The sequence below is a fragment of the Heloderma suspectum genome, chromosome 4 (genome assembly GCF_057233095.1).
Source record: "Heloderma suspectum isolate Gila_16-S chromosome 4, 16-S_ref, whole genome shotgun sequence".
In the NCBI taxonomy this organism is placed as follows: Eukaryota; Metazoa; Chordata; class Lepidosauria; order Squamata; family Helodermatidae; genus Heloderma; species Heloderma suspectum.
Window position 1 is genome coordinate 240,176,311 of NC_139461.1, and position 18,455 is coordinate 240,194,765.

Below are 18,455 nucleotides of genomic sequence, written 5' to 3' on the forward strand. Positions count from 1 at the left end.
ATCTGAGGGGCTCATCTTCCGGTGTCATATCTTTTAGCCTTGTGATATGTTCCATGGGGTTTACTTGGCAGGAATACTGGAGTGGGTTGCCATTTCCTTCTCCAGTGGACCACATTTTGTCAGAACTCTTCACCATGATCTGTCTGTCTTGGGTGGCCCTGCATGGCATAGCTTATGGCTTCACTGAATTATGCAAGCCCCTTCGCCACAACAAGGCATTGATCCATGAAGGATCTTCAAAAGATACCCGAGTATATTTTGTAATGACACAACTCCAGTACTGTTGAATTTCTAGGCAAAGAGAAACCCTGATGTGTGGAGATTTGAAGTTACTGCTCAGTGGTAAGGAAGATTCTCTCTGCCCCTGCTCAGAGGAATTTTCATCTGTTCTTATTTCTTACTTGATATTGACCAGGGTTATGCCCTGACATTGAAAAGCAGGTACCGGAGCGGGCACAATTTAAGCCGTGTGCAACAATCTGCAACTACATCATCACACAATGGAAGCAGATTTGTATTGTTCACTATCTTATTCAGTTTTAATTTTATGTGCAGGAGAGAAAAGTGCGCTGGAAGCTTTAGATTGTCAACTGTACTCATTGTACATATGCTGGGGGAGAAACAGGAGAGGAGGGATTTTATCATTTGGGAAGAGTGGTGTATTAGTGGGGGAAATCCTTTTGGTCCAATAGGGCTATTTGCCCAGTACCACCACAGTGGCACCATATGGTGGCCTGGTCATTGCTACTTTCCCTGTAAATTCCAGCAGTGGACAAATGTGATCTTATCTCAAGAGAAACCTCACATTTTTTTCTGTTTGTTGACAAGTAAACTACAGAGCAAATCCCCAAACAAAAGTGTCCCTCTGTTCTGTAGTAATTATCTATTCTAGAAGATTCCCTGGTGTGGAGTGGGCCCATCCTGCTCTCCTTGTGCTGGACTCCTTTGAAACAGGGGTGCAGGACCTCAGGCCCACAGGCCAAATCCAGCCCCTGCTTCCTTGGCCTCACCCTCTTTCCCCTGACCACTGATCACTGGATGGTTTTCCAGCTTTTGTGGAGTTTTTTCCCCATTCTAAAAGGTTGAAATGTTTAATACTAAGACTGAGTTACTGGGAGTAGGAGCTTTAAGCTAAAACATGCTGGGATTTTTGTTATTTTGGCCCAACTCATTTTGCTTTTAGCCTGCCCCTTTTGCCTTCTGCCCCACCCACCACTGGAATGCGTCACCCAAGAACTTCTCCAAATGGAATCTAGCCCTTGGGTTCTACACCCTCGCTTTACAATTTCTCATCACTGTCTTGGACATGGGTTCGCATGACACAACAACCCAACATGGGCAGCCAGCCATGGTGGGTTGTCATGTTATCTGACCATGGCACATTCTCTGCAGGGTGGCTTAATTTTTATGAACAGGACCCCATGGCTTGTAGGGTTGAGAGCCCATGGCTTGTAAGGTTGTTCACTCCCAGGGTTGGTTATTGTGTCTTCTGAACCTGGGAGAGCACTTTTATCATGGCTTGTTGGGATCAGCTACAGAGCTGCCTGGCAAGAGTGGCAAAAAAAACCCCTCTGCTACTCTTCACAATCTCACCAGTGCTGCCTCCAGCCTCCCTCGCCAGTGACTGCCCCTCCAGCAATGCTAAAACAGCGCTTTGGAAGGACTGTCACTCGTTCACCACCATATATATATTTGGTGCCTCAAAATTGTGCAGATGGGGTCATTATTATTTTTTCCTGTTGTTTTGCAAATGTGCAAGAGCACACATAGTCTTGCCTGGTCAATTTCATTGTATGTTGCAGCTGTCAAAGGCAGAGGTGGAGTACATAACATACAAGGAAAGTGACAAGGCTAGGCTGCATATAGGCTGATTTGCACACAGTTGTTAAGGTCTAGGGGAGAAATAACAGTAGGAGAAAGGAGGGACCCAGTAGCACAATTCAGAAGCACCAAAAATGCGGGAGAAAGGTAAATGGAGCAAGTATTCCAAAAGGGAGGGGGAGAGACAATATCTTCCCCTTGGCAATGTAATCTCACTTTTATGCAGCCTCATCTAGTCAATTTCTTTGTATGTTACCCACTGCACTTTGGTGCTACCCTGCTTTGACAGCTGCAACATACAAAGACATTGACATGGCAAGACTACACATATCAGACAGGCAAAAGGGCACTCTTGCTAAAGAACAGGGGAAATAACAATTTAAAAAATTACGAAAACATTTGCATACTCCCAAAGCACCAGAAAAAAAGAAAGGTGGCAAACAAAAAAGGGGTAGCAATTGGAGGGGAGAGGGGGCTGGGGCGGGGGGGGGGGGAGACCAGATGGGTTCTGCTACTTCTGCCACAAAGGCACCTACATGCCAGAGCCAGCTGGAGGACATGAGGAGGAGAACAAGCCTTAGAAAGCCTGATAATCTGTCTGGCATACCATGGATTGTTCAGCAAACAACCCACCCACCTTATTCGTAGGGTGGCTTAGCGTGCGGTGTGAACCAACCAAATGACTACACTCCATCAACACAAAATGCAAGGGAGTCAAGATCACACCCCCTGCTGTAAGTTTTGGAAAGGCTGGTGACCCAGCCTATATGTAGCCTGCGCAGAATGCTATCAGAATGGCAAGGGTAGGACAGCGACAGGAGGGTAGGACTGAGGTCTTCAAGGTTAGACTTTTTTTTGCATCTGAAGGAAAAATGGAAAAAATCAGCTCAGTCCGAGACCAGAGTTAGGAGAACGGCCCTCCCTCTGGAATCTGCCCTGAAGAAATTACTGCTTCCTGGATGGAAGCTGCTATTGGCATGTGCCTCCTGTCAGAAGAGGACGGTGATCTATGGATGAGAGAAGCAAAGGACCTCAGAAAATGGTTCCCCATATTTATCTCCCACTGTCTTTTAATCTGAATTTCCCCATAGTGTTGCTGCCCTTTTTCACCCAATCTGGGTGAAGAACTTGGAGAATCTGTTTGAGAAAAATGAACAATTTCTCAAATAGGAGCTATATGCAAATGCACTGATGCTTAAGTAGGCACCAGAATATTAATAACTATCAGTGCAGTGGTAATGGGATGGGGGAGGAGTGGAGTTTTGGAATTCTCTCTGTTATTAATTCGAGTCTACTTGAGCCTAAAATCACCAAGACATTAGGTTTATTCATGGAGGGAAAAAGGGTAATTGCTTCTGGAACATGTTTCTATTCTGTAGTGCAGGATGACATGACAAACATTTAAGCAAGCAACAGATTTGGAAAATAAGGCAGGCATTTTTAAGCACATCTGTTTTCAGGTATTTATTTTCAGTGGAGGGGGAAAATAGTAGTTAAGTCCTGTTTGTAGTAAATGCAACAACACTTCTAAGAAAATATGCTTTATATTTTAAAACAGAAGAAAAACAGTCTAACAATTATTGTTAAAATATACATTCCTCAGTTAAATGTTACTTAAAAAAAAACTGTTCTGAGATAAACCCAACATTGGTTATCAGAAAGTATCAGTAACTTCCTTACTATACCACTTATTTAAAAACAGGTTGCAGGAGGGGTAGTACATTATGTATGTGTGATGTGATATTAGAAATGAAGGTTTCCAGAATTACTTTTGTTGGATATGTCATTGTCTGGACCCCCTTGAATTCAGTTATTTACTTATGAATGTTTCTATACTGCCTTATTTGATAAAAAGCCATGCAACAGGGGCTTTTCTCAGTTCAGCCTCCTTGTTCCAGCGCTGCACCCTATAATGCAGGGGTAGCTAATGTGGTACCTGTGGGCCCTCTGACACCTTTCTTGGCCCCCACCAAAGTGCCCTACCCTCCCACTTGTTTTTAACTGACAGATTTTCTTACCAGCAGCTGGGAAATAGGTTTCTGTTGGTGATGAAAACTGTGGGTTCAAAAGAGTTTAGTGTGTTGGGGCTCTGACCCCAGCTGACTTATACTCAGTCTTTTGGGCAGGTTACTTGTCCTTTGCCATGCCTCCCATGGCAGCCATTTTGTGGTGGTGCCCAGGAGTTTCTCAAATTGCCAAATGTGCCCATGGCCCAAAATGATTACCCACCCCTGCTGTAATAGTTATAAGTCCACTTCCTTTCCTAGCAGTTCTAGCATAGTCGGATCTGGGGCAGTTCGGACCTAAGCTTTATTTAGGACTCATGCTCATTCTTTATGTAAGCTGGACTTGGGGCATCTCTACATCAGCCAGAAATCCTACATTTAAAATGGGGCTTTCTGCTTCCATTTTAAATGCAGGATCACAACAACTCCCTTTTTCACCTGCTACCTTTTCCCCTTCCTTCTCCCTGTATCTGAGTCTTCCATTAATCTCACTCCTCTTCTTGCCACTTTTCCTCTTTTCACAGAAGAAACCGAAGCAGAACACAACTGGGTAATTTGATAGCTCATTATCTGTGATCTATTTAAAAACAGAACAAAGGGCATTTAGTGCAGGAGACACCCTGGAGGGACACAGCGTCATGTAAGGAGCCCACAAACTTCCGTGAATGAGCACTCTCAGTCACAGGATAGAAACTCCGTGTGAAGAAAGCCTTGATCAGGCAGCCATGAAAGCTTTTGGCAGGGCTCAGTTTAAGTACTTGTTTGATACTAAAGTTATTGTAATAAAATCATGCTTTGCTTAGACCACTTCTCTACAGTTCTCTGGGTTCCTGAAGAATCCTGCACACCCTCCCCTCTAATCTGTTGGAGCAAAGTACGGGTCTCATTCCACCTCACAGCTGGCAGGCGTGAAGGACAGGCAACAGGCACTGAGGAGAAGGTGCATTCTCCTTCATGGCTGCTGCAGGGCTGTCAGACAAAAAGGAGAGCTATCTGTGCTGTGACCTTGCAATCCTGGACAACTGTTGCCTGTTCTTCTGCAGGCCAGATGAACCATAGATTTGATGCAGTAAAAAGATGCAGCTCCTCAGAGCTTTCTTAAATCACATTGTGCCTTATCCATCAGGAAAACAAAGCCACAGTGGTGCCCCCATGGTTACTAGGCAGCCAGCTTCATCCATAAACCGACCAGGTTGCTTTCAGATAAGCTTGCCTTTCTTTTCAGAAGCAATAACAGATTAATCATCTGAAAAAAAAATATCAGTGCAGTCACTTAGAAGTTTTTCTTACAGAAGGTAATAACAAACCCCGGTACAAATAATCCCCCACGCCCTGCTCATCACAGTGGAGAATGTAATAAAACACCTAGGAGAGTGAAAGGGTAAGATGAGAAAGTTGAAGAACAAGCTTTAGAAAGCTGTAATTTCCCAGATCACATATGATACATACACTTATACACACACACACCCCTGCCTTCACAACTCATCCCAAATAGCCAAGAGGTATTTTCCAGTTGTTTTGATGTAGTGATTATTAAAAAGGAAATGTGTGTTTTTAATCCAAGCAGTGGTGATATACTGGCATCCAAACTCAATGGCTGTGTTCAGACATCACAATAACCCACGGTGGCTTAACAAGCTAACCACAGTGGCTTATTTTTAAAATAGTCCACAATGCCCTGCCACAGGACTGGGCTAATGAGCTATGAGTAGCTTATTAAGCTACTGTATGTAATTTGACGCCCCCTGTCCTGCTGCAGGCCTCCGGCCTGAGCAATGGTGCTGTTTCACCTGTAGAGCACTGGAAGTTTCCAGGATCCAGACAAAACTTCATACACAGCCTCCCCCAGTCAGGAGGCACCCAATCCACCATCAAAATCCAGTGCAATCACTCGCCAAGCAGTGAAAATCCCAAGTGCTGCAAAAAGGGAGTGGTGGCTATAAACCCTTGGAGGTTTGCAGGATCAGGACCAACTTGGCACACAGCCTCCCATAGTCAAGAGGCACCCAATCCACCATCAAACCCCTGCACAATTACCCCAGGGGAGCAAAAATCCGAAGTGCAACGAGAAGGGGGGGTGGTTATAAACCCTTGGGGATTTGCAGGATCAGGACTATACTCCACACACAGCCTCTCCTAGTCAGGAGCCACCCGATCCACCATCAAACCCCTGTGCAGTTACCCCAGGGGAACAAAAATCCCAGGTGTACCAAAAAAAAAGGGGGGGGGAGATGCCTATAACACCATGGGGTTTTGCAGGATCAGGACCAAACCTCATAGCCAGCCTCCCATTTGCAGTATTGGGAAGACCTTAAAGCCTCTGTCAGCAATGGCTATGGGGAGAATTACGCTTTAGTGAATGAGCATTACATCTGTATGAAGCTTGGTCTTCATCCTGCAAACCTCTAAGGTTTTATAACCACCTTGGATTGTCACTGCTGTCAATGTCAGGGCACTGAGTTTTGAGGGTGCATCGGATGCCTCCTAAGTAGGGGAGGCTGGCTATGAGGTCTCTTCCCAATCCTGCAAACCCTCATGGTGTTATAGGCATCTCCCCCTTTTTGGTGCACCTGGGATTTTTGCTGCTGTCAGGGTGCTGGGTTTTGATGGTGCATCAGGTACCTCCTGAGTAGGAGAGGCTGGCTATGGAGGTTTGATCTCAGTCCCGAACCTGCTTATCCCCCCGCCCCACACTATTTACCCTGCTGCCTTGGTTGCTTTAACCTGTTCCTAAGCTCCAAGCCAGCAAAGAGCAGAGTGGCAGCGGTTTTGACTGCTCTTCCTGCACTGCTCTGTAGCCCGCCAAAATAAGCCACGTGACCACCAGATGACATGATAACCCACGATGGGTTAAATAACCCACTCTGCAGACCATAGTTTATCAGAGTGGGTTATTTTCACCAAATAAGCCATTAAAAAAACAACCCACCAGATGACACAATAACCCACGATGGGTTAATTAAGCCACTATGGCTTAATTAACCCATCGTGGGTTATCATGAGTTCTGAACCCAATCATTCCTGAAGTTTTTAAAAAAATATTATTTATAGAGAGAGACTACTGTGTTTAAACCTGACCTATTACCACTGAGCTCTGCTTAGGGGTGTTATTTATTTTTTTAAAAAAACCTTTAAAAACAGGAAGCAAAAAATACCTGTTAGCTCTTTTGGATGAGTCACAAGGCTGTTTGTGTATGTGTGTAAATGATCTGGAACCTGCAACTTTCTGAAAAAGTCAACTGGTATCGCCACAAAACACCTTAAAAGAGAGGCTGCACTTCCATATAGTGAGTGATGAAGACATTAACCTTTAAATCTGAAATTTGGGGGGAAAAGTAATTGGAGATTTTAGGGTGCACACTGTGAAAACATCTGAAAGGCTTTTGATTATCCAGCAGTGCAGAGGTACTTTACAACCTTGTGCTCCTACCTATACCTTCAGAAGTGCCAAGGCAGTCTCATGTAACCCTTTAACTGCTTTATCTTGAACTATTCAGAATGATTCTACTCCCCTGGGCACATGCTTTCATGGCTCCAGGTCCACATTATGGTCACTACTAGTAAATTCTTCAGTTATTTCTCTCCAGTCAACTTAAGAGGAATAGCTGTGGAATATCACTGCCCCCTACAGGCTGGCTAAAGGTGGTACAATACCACGAAATGTAGAGCTTTTTTTAAACACTGCAGAAGGATGGGAGCCGAGCACAAAATATTATTACAGTGGGTGGGCAACCTTTCATTGTTAGAGAGATTGCTTGTTAATGGCCCAGAACAATTGGCAGATGTTTCCTCAATGGGAGATAATGATTAGGAAATCATTGGAGATTTCTCTTGAGTATTTTGAAGCTGGGAGGCTACCAGAGCATGGAAAGTGCTCTGGTAGGAAACACCCCTTCCTCTTCAACCCAACCTAAGGGTGTGCATACATGCAAGAGAGAGGAACCAAAAAGCAGCATTTGGAACAGAGTAGTAGATACAGATACACCTGTTAAAGGTTCAAGAGCACTGCCATGAAAAAGGTGGAAGAACTAGGATGGACAGACTAGCAGAAATGGTCCTGACCTGCATGGGGAAAACATAACACTGGAAATTGTCCTCAGAGTAGTAAGCGGAGCTTTGCTTCTAATTATAGCCAGGCAGTTCCCACAAGCACAACAGTACTGAGAGGGCAAATTTCTGCTTCCCAAATAGCTCTCAGCAACAGATTTTACAAGTGGCTTGTCTGTAGGATGCACCAATATCTAATCTAGGACAATCTTGGAAAAATGAAAAAGAACACCTCGGCTGGCTTGTGTGAATTAGTATTAAAAAGTCTGCCTAATGTGACAAAGAACTATGGAATTAACCTCCACAAGATGTAGTGAAGCCCACCCATTTGGATGGCTTTAAAAGGGGACTGGACACATTCATGGAGGATAAGCCTATAAATGTCTACTAGTTCTGATGGCTATATGCTACCTCCAGTATCAGAGGCAGTATGCCTATGTACACCAGTTGCTGGGGAACATGGGCAGGAGGGTGCTGTGGCACTCATGTTCTGCTTGTGGGATTTCCCATGGGCAGCTGGTTGGCCACTGTGTGAACAGAAAGCTGGACTAGATGGACCTTTGGTCTGATCCAGCATGGCTGTTCTTCTGTTCTTATGAGATAATAACAATTATTAACACAGTGTGGTATCAACCAAACAAGGCCATATAAACACGGAACGTAACCTTCTGGTACCAAGGAGCTGCAAAAAGCAGTTGCAAACTATCTTAAGGCAGAGAATCTTGGGAAATTTGTAAAGTTTGCAGCTAAAGAAACAAATGATCCACTTGAACAGGCAAGCTGGAACAGTAATCCTATGGTTGTCAATAATAGCGAAGTCACAGATCCACTGGAGAGAGATACTGCTTTTACCTGAGAGGAAGAATGAAAAGGAGTTAAAGCAAAAGAAATCAGAGATAAACACATCCTTAGTTGTTTGAGTACTTAAGTAACTGCAGCAAGTGGTTAATAGGGTCAGAAGGTAAAAGGAGACACCAAATTCATCATGATACACTAAAGCCAACCTTGTACAGTCTGTGACCCAGCCAAGCTGAACACAGCCTTCCATTCATGTATTACAGTCTGCCAGAAATCTGCCTCCCTTCTCATTTTTACAGTCCCAGACAGGTAGTAAAAACAAAACAGGTTTATCAAGTCCCCTGACGAGCCAACATTTATGGATAGTAGCCTGTATGCAGCTTAGTACAGAGGTGGGCAACTTGCAACCCTTCAGTTGTTTGGCCTACAACTCCCATCAGCTCTAGCCAGCATAGCAGATGGTGAGGGCTGATAGAAGTGTAGGCTAAAACATCTGGAGGGCCACACATTCCCCATCCTTGCCTTAGAGGGTCACAAGTTCTTCAGGGCTAGTGCAACCTAAACTCAAAGATGCAGTTTAAATGTGATGTGGAGCTACATGCATGCTAAGAAGGGATGATAAAAAGTAGTAATGCTCCTGCTATGACCATTGTAAGATCAACCAGGGTATCCCAAGGATATAATTGTGATGGGGCCAACATCTGCACAAAAAGGTGAGCTTAGCCCTCTGGACCTCACCTGAAATGACTAGGAGATGCAAGACACAGCTGCAATAAAGTGATTCAGATGGTTCCCTAAATATCTTACAACCCCATCCTAAAAATGTTTACTCAGAAGTAGGTCTCACTAAGTTCAATGAGACTTAATTCCAGTTGTGCAGAGGATTACAACTATTAGAGAATTAAGGGACCAAGGCTCGACTGGAGACCCTTACAGACAAGACATAAGTTCTATTCAAGTCATTCTCCTCATGTGTAAACTCTACATGTGATGAGAGGGAGTGGGGAGGAGTGCACCAGCTCTGCCCCCCTCTCTCATCATTCCCATCACCCCCTACATGTGGAGGGCAACTGTCTGCAGAGGAAAGCCTCCTCACTCCATGGAGACTCTCCCCCTGAGATTTTAAATTCCCAATTTTCCAGGGTTCTAAAACTTAGGAAGAGCCTCCACAGATCAGGGAATCTCTCCTCTGCAGTCACCCCTGCTCTCCTTCCTTATGTGTAGAGCTTATACATGAGAACAACTGAAAAGGGCTTAGGTAGGCAATATTTAGCCACAGGGAAAAGGCTCTGACTCTTTGCAGTGACTAGGAAGTGATAACTCCATGCAGGGCAAGGGGTGGTATTTCACTTTCTCTGGGACATTTATGTTTTTAGGCCTGAAGCATAGGGAAGTTGATTCCTCCAGTAGGAAAAATAATTAGTAGACACTGGGGGGAGGGGGGGATACACACCACAATATTTGTACTTTTCAGATTCCTGTACATCAGGCTGTTGGAGTGGGGGGTTACTCGCCAGAATTTTCCAGGAGACGGAGCAGTCAGAAATTGAACCAAATACAGATTAATAATGACACTTTGGAGACAAAAAGCAGGGCAGAGATGTGCACGTACTTATAAAATATTTTATTTGATTAAAAACATGTATTCAAAAGACACTTTTCATAGCACTGGCAGTGTCAGACAGTCTTGAAAAAAAAAGCAGTAGGATCACTTGTTGTGTAAGACACACTGTATTTCTACAAGGTATCATGAGATTACATGGCCCATAACCTTGGGGAATGCAAGGTTAGACCAAGAGATGCATCAATGCCAGTATAAATCAGATAATTAGTATTTATGAAATTCTGCTTCCCAAGTGATTAGTGGTGCCCAACCAATAGACTTTTTCATGAAACAATAAAGTCTTTTGCCTTTTTGACAAACAATTCTGTTGTATTTTTCATGCCGTTTAACAATATCATAAATGGATACCAATAATGGCTTACTGAGTGCAGTCTGATCTTTAGGAAAAGAGCAACAATTTGCACTCTTTCATGTTTTGAACATAGGTATATAAGAGATCATGTGATCAGCCAAAGGCATTTTTAGTCATGCAAGAAAACTGAGTTTGCCTTTCTTTGATAGAAAAGGCATTTTTAGTCATGCAAGAAAACCAAGTTTGCCTTTCTTTGATAGATTAGTGCAGACATAGGCAACCTGGTGCCCTCCAGATCTTTTGGACAACAATTCCCATCAGCCCCAGCCAATGATCAGGGATTATGGGAGTTCTAGTTCAAAACATCTGGAGGGCATCAGGTGGCCTACCCCTGTGTTAGCATACAATTGTGGCACACAGTACTTTATTTTCACAGAAAAAGATGCACCCCTCTCCAGCAGGATTAGGCTCACCATGAGGACTAGGCAAAGGGGGTGGGGTGGCCATGTGCCCTGGCAGAGCCGGACCACTGGGCATCTGCCCCCTTGTCCCTCCCTCCACTGTAATGTGTGCTACTGCTGCATGTCCCAGAGGTGATGGTGCACTGATGGACCCGCTTGCTCAGTAGGGGCTGGCCACAGCCACATGGATGGGGGAAGAGCTGAATTAGAGAGAGCACAAGCAAACACTGGTCGGTGCTTTCTCGAGGTTATTTCTATAAATCTCACAAAATCACCTCTCTCTTCCCCCGTACAACCCCTCGCCTGCCCACCCCAAATAGAATCCCTTCTATTCACTTGGATTTTCTCATCTGTATATTGAATGGGGACGAGCCATTCAATTTCAGCCACCCACACCAACCGTTTCATCCTCTTCACAAGCTGTAGCACTATGTGTTCATCTTTTTACATACTTTCAGAAAGCACTGATGCTTTGGAAAAGATCAAAACTTTTTTGTAAGGAAATCACTGCAACGAAGGTTTCCAGGAAGCCATGAGAGAAGCAACAGGGCTGGCATCAGAAATGAACACTGAGCCAGGGTTTCCCCTGCACATTTCAGGAATAAAAAGCAGGCTGTTGAGCTATGAGAGCGCAGATGAATCTATTAAGAGATTTGAAAGTACAATTCTATACAGCTATCTTCAATACTGTATTGGTTATGGCAATTCAGCCTGTCACTCATTGTTTTGAGCAGATGGAATATCACAGTAAATATTTTTAATTCTTATATGACAACATCAAGAAACTGGAACAGTTCTCACAGAAGAATGGTATGTATTTGCATGAACTTCTTACTGAAGAAAACTTGAAGCTTAGAGATATAGATGGGCTGCAACTACATTGAGAAGCCTTAGCTCCTATTGGGAAACCCAACATGACAGCAATTCAAATACTGAAGTATGTAGTCAGATATGATTTTGCCATTGCACTCCACAGGCTTCTGGCTTTATCACAGTAGCTTCTGGTGAGAGAATTTTTTCAGAGCTTACAATGGTAAAGAACCACCTTCAGTGTCTCAAAAGAGGCCAGTAGGGTTTGCTGTGCTTTCAGTTGCAAATGACCTTGCCAATGACATATTTTCTGTGATTCTAAGAGACTTTGCCAATGCAAAAGCAGCAAAAGTTCAATGTATTTAAAAATTTAAGAATAATTATGTTTTGCACACCGTAAATTGTGTTTTTCTGTGAATTAGAGATGAATTACTTAAGTCACTGTGAGTTCTAACTACAGTTTGTTTATTGATGGTTATTTATTCTCAGTGCAAATACCTCCGCCGTGGTGACTTCAAACCAGGGCCTATTTGTTTATTTGTTTAAAGGATGTATATACTGTGTTCCAAATAAAATATTTAAACCACACAATACAGTGACACTGATAGATGTTGCAATGTTAAAGAAATTAAAAATAGAAGAAATCAATATCTCAGGAAGTTGAGTTTTTCCCCACCTTGAACCCATTTTATGCTGTTCAAGAAGTAACAGCAGTGGCGTGGTGTGTGTGTGTGTGCCAAAATTGTACCTTTCCCTGTGCACCAAAATATCTTGCAATGGCCCTGAAGAGGCTCTTGCATTCTGAACAGCTGCAATGACCAGGTTAATAGTGTCAATACTGACCACTCTCACAAAACAAGGTAAGCTATAACTGCTTGCACTATTATTCCAGCCACACAGCAGCTCTGGCTCTTGAAGCTGAGTGAGTTTGTCTACTGTGGAAAGATCACTTGCTCCTCAAGCTCAAGGACTTACAACTGCACCTAGCCACCTAGAACCAAGCCAAACAAGCCAGTTGTCTGGAGACAAGACTAAGCCCAGAAATTACTCTGACAATGCCAATTCAGTTGGAAGTCTAGTATGCTCCAGAACAGGGGCTGTTAATCACCAAAGGAATGCAGTAGACTCATGAGATTTTAGTAGTAAGAGGCATGGGCTTGGAGCCAACATCACAGGAGCGGAGGTCTACTCAGACAACGGGATTTCTCTGTCCTCTCTACCCCCACTGCAGCCTGCCAAAATGTGCTCTGGGGGTCCCCCAACTCTCTGGAGAAGATTTGGTGGGCACACAGGGGGTTGCAGGGGGGAGGAGAAATCCATTCCACCAGCTCCTTTCCTCTGGCAGAACACCATTGGATACAACCCATAATGGCTAAATTTACCAAGCTGGATGCATTATTTTGTCCTGTCTTATGTTCATGTTGCTCCGCATGCACAGGATTCTCTCATGCTGCAGATGATCTGCCCCCAAATGCCACAAAGCATCCGCAGCACTGACTAAAGAGGCACAGGAGGGAAGGATCCTGAGTTGCTTCCCTTTGAGTGCATCAGGGTGCCACAGAAACTGTGCTGACATGGGCTAATCTAGCTCCAGGGAGGAACAGAGCCCAGAGATGGCTTTGATCTGCCTACCCAGAAAAATCACCTTCATTCAAAATATAAAGTGAATGTACCTTTTTCCCTCTAGGCAACTGACGGATGTACATGGTCCTCCCAAATCCAATTCCACCCTGGACCTTGTTTCTTCAGATAAGTATTCCTAACCAAAAGTCCTATTCAGCATGGAGCAGGGACAATACTGAAGATTTGCTACAAGAAGCTTCTGAATAAAAAGAATATGTAGAAAGAAGAGAAGACACTGACTGTGAAGCTTTTCAGGTATGGAAAACACATTCAGGGAATCCCATACATTTACAGGACACAGCAAAGAATTCCCCCCCCCCCTCAACTATCGCCATTATATACTCCAAAAAAGCATACTTTAGCACTGGTGAGCATTACACTCGACATAGATTTATGATTTTAGAAGAGTAGTTTTCTGCCAATGAAGACTGCTGGCTGAGAAGCATCACACTGGCCCCCTTCAGCACCCCACAGAAGCGAAGAAGTTATTTTCTTACCCATTTGAGTAAGAGCTTGAAAGCCTTCATTTTCCCATAAGAAACCCAACATCCTTCAACCAAGGAAGGATTCTGTTCAAATAGCACTACCCAGATTCCTTATGTGCAGAAACAGGAGGTCACAAATCTAATGGTTTGGCCTTAAAATTACCTGTAAATGTAAGCCATTATAAAATCTTAAACTAATTCCAACAAATCAACTTCCTTTTCTTTTCACTTGGAAGTGTAAGACAGCACTCAAACATTGCCTTTAGAATACCAGATGTTGCCAGCTTCCTTCTGGGTCATTTAAAGCTGTTTGCCTGTTTACAATACAGATGGCTTGCTACATTCAAATTAAACCATGGGTGGTAGACAAAATTAAGCTTACAAAAGCAACACCACCACAATTTGCTGCCTCCCTCCTTCAGATAACCCAAATCATTTCTTGATAAATTTAGCTTTAATAAAAAGGTTAATTATAACTTTCAAAAATGCATTTTAGTATAGGATCATTTTGCACCTACATAACTGGCAACTATCTCTTGGAACACAACAAATATTTTCTAAGAAACTGAGCATGATGGAATACAGTTAGATTCAATAAGAATTTCACAATTCTAGTCTAACCCGATGGGTAAACCTTCAAGAGCTTTACATCATCCACTGGTCGATCTTGTGCATTGGTTTCTACCATGCCCACTCTGTTCACTATTCCAATTCCTTGGCAAACACGTCCAAATATAGTGTGCTTCCCATCAAGCCACTGGGTTGGTGCTAATGTGATAAAGAACTGGCTGCCATTCGTATCTGGACCTGCATTCGCCATAGCAAGGATTCCTGCACCTTAAGGAGAAAATGTTGTGTTACCAACTTAAGGCTCCCAAGCTAGTTTTATCTAAAATACAGACAATCAAATGGTAACATCCTGCTGGATTTTTATGCTACACCACTTCTTAAAAGTGGAACTCCTATATAGGCACTTTAAGACACATCATGGACCACAAGTAGCTTGCACACTCATATCATTCCTCCCGCCCACACACAGACATATATATGAACTGCCAGCTACTCATGCTCCTTGGAAAAAAAAAACATCCGGATGAAGTTTGCCACTAGTAGGCTGCTAGAGAAAAAAGTATAAGGATTGAGCATACAAGCTCAATTCTTAAGGGAGAGATATGGGAAGAGAATATAAGAAACTCAGCTACCATGGCAACTTAACCCCCTTCCTGCCTCTGTATGGAGAATATTACCAGAAATAACTGCATGGAAAATATCAACTGTAAAGATAGTTTTGTCTTTGAAAGGAAACCCAATAATACATGACTGATTTTATACAAAGTGTACACAACTAACAAATTTAGAAACCAGCTTTTACTATCTTAATATCCAGGTAATAGTCATGGCTTCTGAAGCTGTTGCACTGAAACAATTTTGCATCTATATCTGGAAACTGACTTTAGATGGTGAAGTACTTGGACTGGAAGCTTTAAAGCAGCCCTTAACATAATACCTACCTGTAAACTTTAGTTCTGGGTGCAGTTCATCTTCAAATTGCTTGCCATAGATGGATGCTCCTCCTCTTCCTGCCGCATAAGAGGATTAGCTAAACTAATTTGCAGAGCTATGATTGAGACAGAGGCATATTCAATCTTTCCTGTGAGTCTGCAGTACTAGACCATCTCTTTTTCTGAAGTCCCTCTATTCTACTGACTATCTTCAAATATCAGTATTGAAGTGCTGACTATCAATAAATATTTCGGAGGGACTAAAATTATCACCATCCCTGACCATTGGCTATGCTGGCCGGGGTTGATGGAAGTTGGAATCCAAAACATCTGGAGGGCACCAGGTTGGGGAAGGCTGATTCTGGGGAAGGAATGAAGAGGGAAATCACCACTGGTTAATTCACCAGTCTTTATGTTTTCTTGCAGCAGATGGTAATTTGACCTCAGTAGGGGTGATCAATGTATTCCATCTGCCACTCATACACATAACTTAAAATAGCTAGGCAGGATCTTTTTGGTTGTGGGGTTTTGTTTTGTTTTTGCAAGATCTACTGTTTTGCTAACATCATGTTTGCTATACACATTTGTATACATCCATACGCCTTAAAACAGTATCCAAAACACCTATTTTAAATGTGTTCTTACCTGTTCCTGTTGGATCACCCCCCTGGATCATGAAATCCTTGATTATCCTATGAAACTTTGTGCCATTGTAATAACCACGTCTGGATAGTTCGGCAAAATTCTTACAAGTCTTGGGAGCATGCTTCCAGTACAGCTCCATAATAATGAGCCCCATACTGCAAAACAGACAGAATTCCAAACACATTTGTTTCATCAGATTGATTCAAAAAGTGATGCTAAGATGAAAAGGCACAACAGTATATATCCAGCTAAACGGTGACTTCACATTTCCCATTCATCCAGTCTTCTAATAGAAATATAATACAGTCTTAGCTTCACAGAGGAAGCTGGGTGTTCTTCAGATTTATTATCTACTTGCCCAAATAAAACTGTAAAAGTTAATGCCGTTTGGGTATCCCTCAGTCTACAAAATGGGAACACTTACTATAAGTAAATTGATACGTAATTTTCTAGTCCAGCCCATTCACAGAGACCGACTATGCTAGCCCTAAGCCTCCCCTGATCATAGTTTCTTAAGTAGATGAGCCAGTATGGCAATCCAATCCACAGGCCAAATCATTGTCAGTTTAAATTCAGATGGTTCAACGTAAACACTTGTTTGCAGTTTTAAGAAGAAGCTTATTGGGAACTAATTCTGTGAGTGAAATTCCTTATTTTAGTCATCTATATCCCACCCTTCAAAGAAATTCCCAGGGTGGCTTACAATATAAGATCAGAGAGACAAAATAAAACCACATCTAAAAGAAGCAGCTTTAGAACCTCACAGAGATAGAACAGGTTAGAGTAAAAGGCTTTGGAAGTCAAAAACGTCTTTGGCTGCTGCTGAAATGACATCAGTGGGGACACCAGGCAAGCTTCCATGGGAAAAGCATTCCCCAATTGGGTTGCTACTACCAAAAAGGACTTTTTTTCAGTAACCACCAACCACACCTCAAATGGCAGGGGAACCTGGAGTAGGGCCTTTAATGAGATCTCATGAGATCAGTGTAAAAATAGTTGTATGGAGATAGGCAGCTTCAGGTAACCTTATTCCAAGCCACAAGGGTTTTAAAATTCAAACGCAGCACTTAGAACTGGGCCCAGAAGCAGATGAGGAGTCAGTGGCAAAAAAATCAGTGTAATATAATCATAATACCCAGTTTCTGTAGCAATCTTGCAGCTCTATTTTGAACTAACATCAGTTTCCAAACCATCTTCAAAGGCAGACTCGGGTATAATGCATTAAGGTAGAATTTGGAGAATATCAGAGAATGTATAAAGCTTTATCCTTTCTTAGAAGCAGCTGCCTTTGACTGTATGCAAATTATACACTGTGAGAGGGTCATCATTCTGCCCCTGTGTATTTCACAGGGTTTCTTATCTTCTCTAGCCCTATTCAGGCATTATAAAAAGTACTTAAATACTCATGTGGGGATGGGGTCATGTCAAGCAACTTCACCCCAAATGTCATTTGCGCCATTTAGCCCCTCCACAGGCATCCAGCACAAACGTCTGCAGGTTGGAGGCATCTGCACATATAGATAGCATACGGTTCTGGGTTGTGTAGAAGCCTCTGCATGTACAAGTGTACATGCAAAAGCCTCCTCCCTGCAGGCGTTCATGCTATATGCACAGACACCTGGCGGGGAGAGGGCTAAACGGTACACGCAACATTGGGCGACAGAGCTACTCGGCACAGCCCCATCTCCATCTCCCAGGTTTAAATACTTTTGATAATGCCTGAACAGGGCTACTGTATCTTTATCACAGAAAAAGCTGAACATACTGAATTTTTCCCTGACATGCAAATTTTTAAAAGATGGGTACGTTGCTAGAAAAAAAGAGGCAACCCTTTACAGGCCTCCCTCTACTTAAACGGCTCCAGAGTAATTGTGGAGAAGCTCTAACAACTGTGAACCGTGCCAACAATAGCAGAACCGTTAAGCCAGCGCTCACAATGATCTGACCGGACAGTCTTGAGTAGCAACAGGAGACGTAAGCACCTGTCTTCAGCCCTTTGGGACACAGCTTATACCGCGTCAGACCAGTGGCCCATCCAGCTCACTATCTGGATGTAGAAGCTTTGCATGCAGAAGTCCCAAGATGCCATTTCCAAGTTGAGCTGGGAAAGGCACCTGATCGAAACCCTGGAGAGCCGAGAGCGGCCAGTCAGTCACGTGCCTTTCCCAGCTCAACTTGGGGACTGAACATCGGAATCTCCTGCATGCAAGTCATGTGCGCTACCCCTGAGCTACAGACCTTCCCTCACTTACGTAGTCTCCATAGAAACAGTGGGCGGCTGCCAAGTGTCGGGGGGCACCGCAGCCATGCCTCCTTCGCGCCGGACGCACCTCGCCGCAGG

The 18,455-nt window shown here is 43.4% G+C and overlaps 1 protein-coding gene across 2 annotated transcripts; it reads right to left on the minus strand.

The window, feature by feature from the left end:
- Positions 1 to 3,221: 3,221 nt before the first annotated feature.
- On the minus strand, positions 3,222 to 18,452 carry PPIL1 (peptidylprolyl isomerase like 1). 2 transcript variants are annotated; one of them, XM_084852889.1, is made up of 4 exons: positions 18,367 to 18,452; positions 16,115 to 16,269; positions 15,479 to 15,547; positions 3,222 to 14,804 (listed from the first exon to the last, which is right to left on the minus strand). In XM_084852889.1, exons 1-4 carry the CDS (start codon positions 18,420 to 18,422, stop codon positions 14,584 to 14,586), a joined length of 501 nt encoding a protein of 166 aa, XP_084709015.1. In that variant the 5' UTR covers positions 18,423 to 18,452; the 3' UTR covers positions 3,222 to 14,583. The 2 variants fall into 2 exon arrangements, with proteins under 2 accessions (XP_084709015.1, XP_084709016.1); XM_084852890.1 differs by lacking the exon at positions 15,479 to 15,547.
- Positions 18,453 to 18,455: the final 3 nt, after the last annotated feature.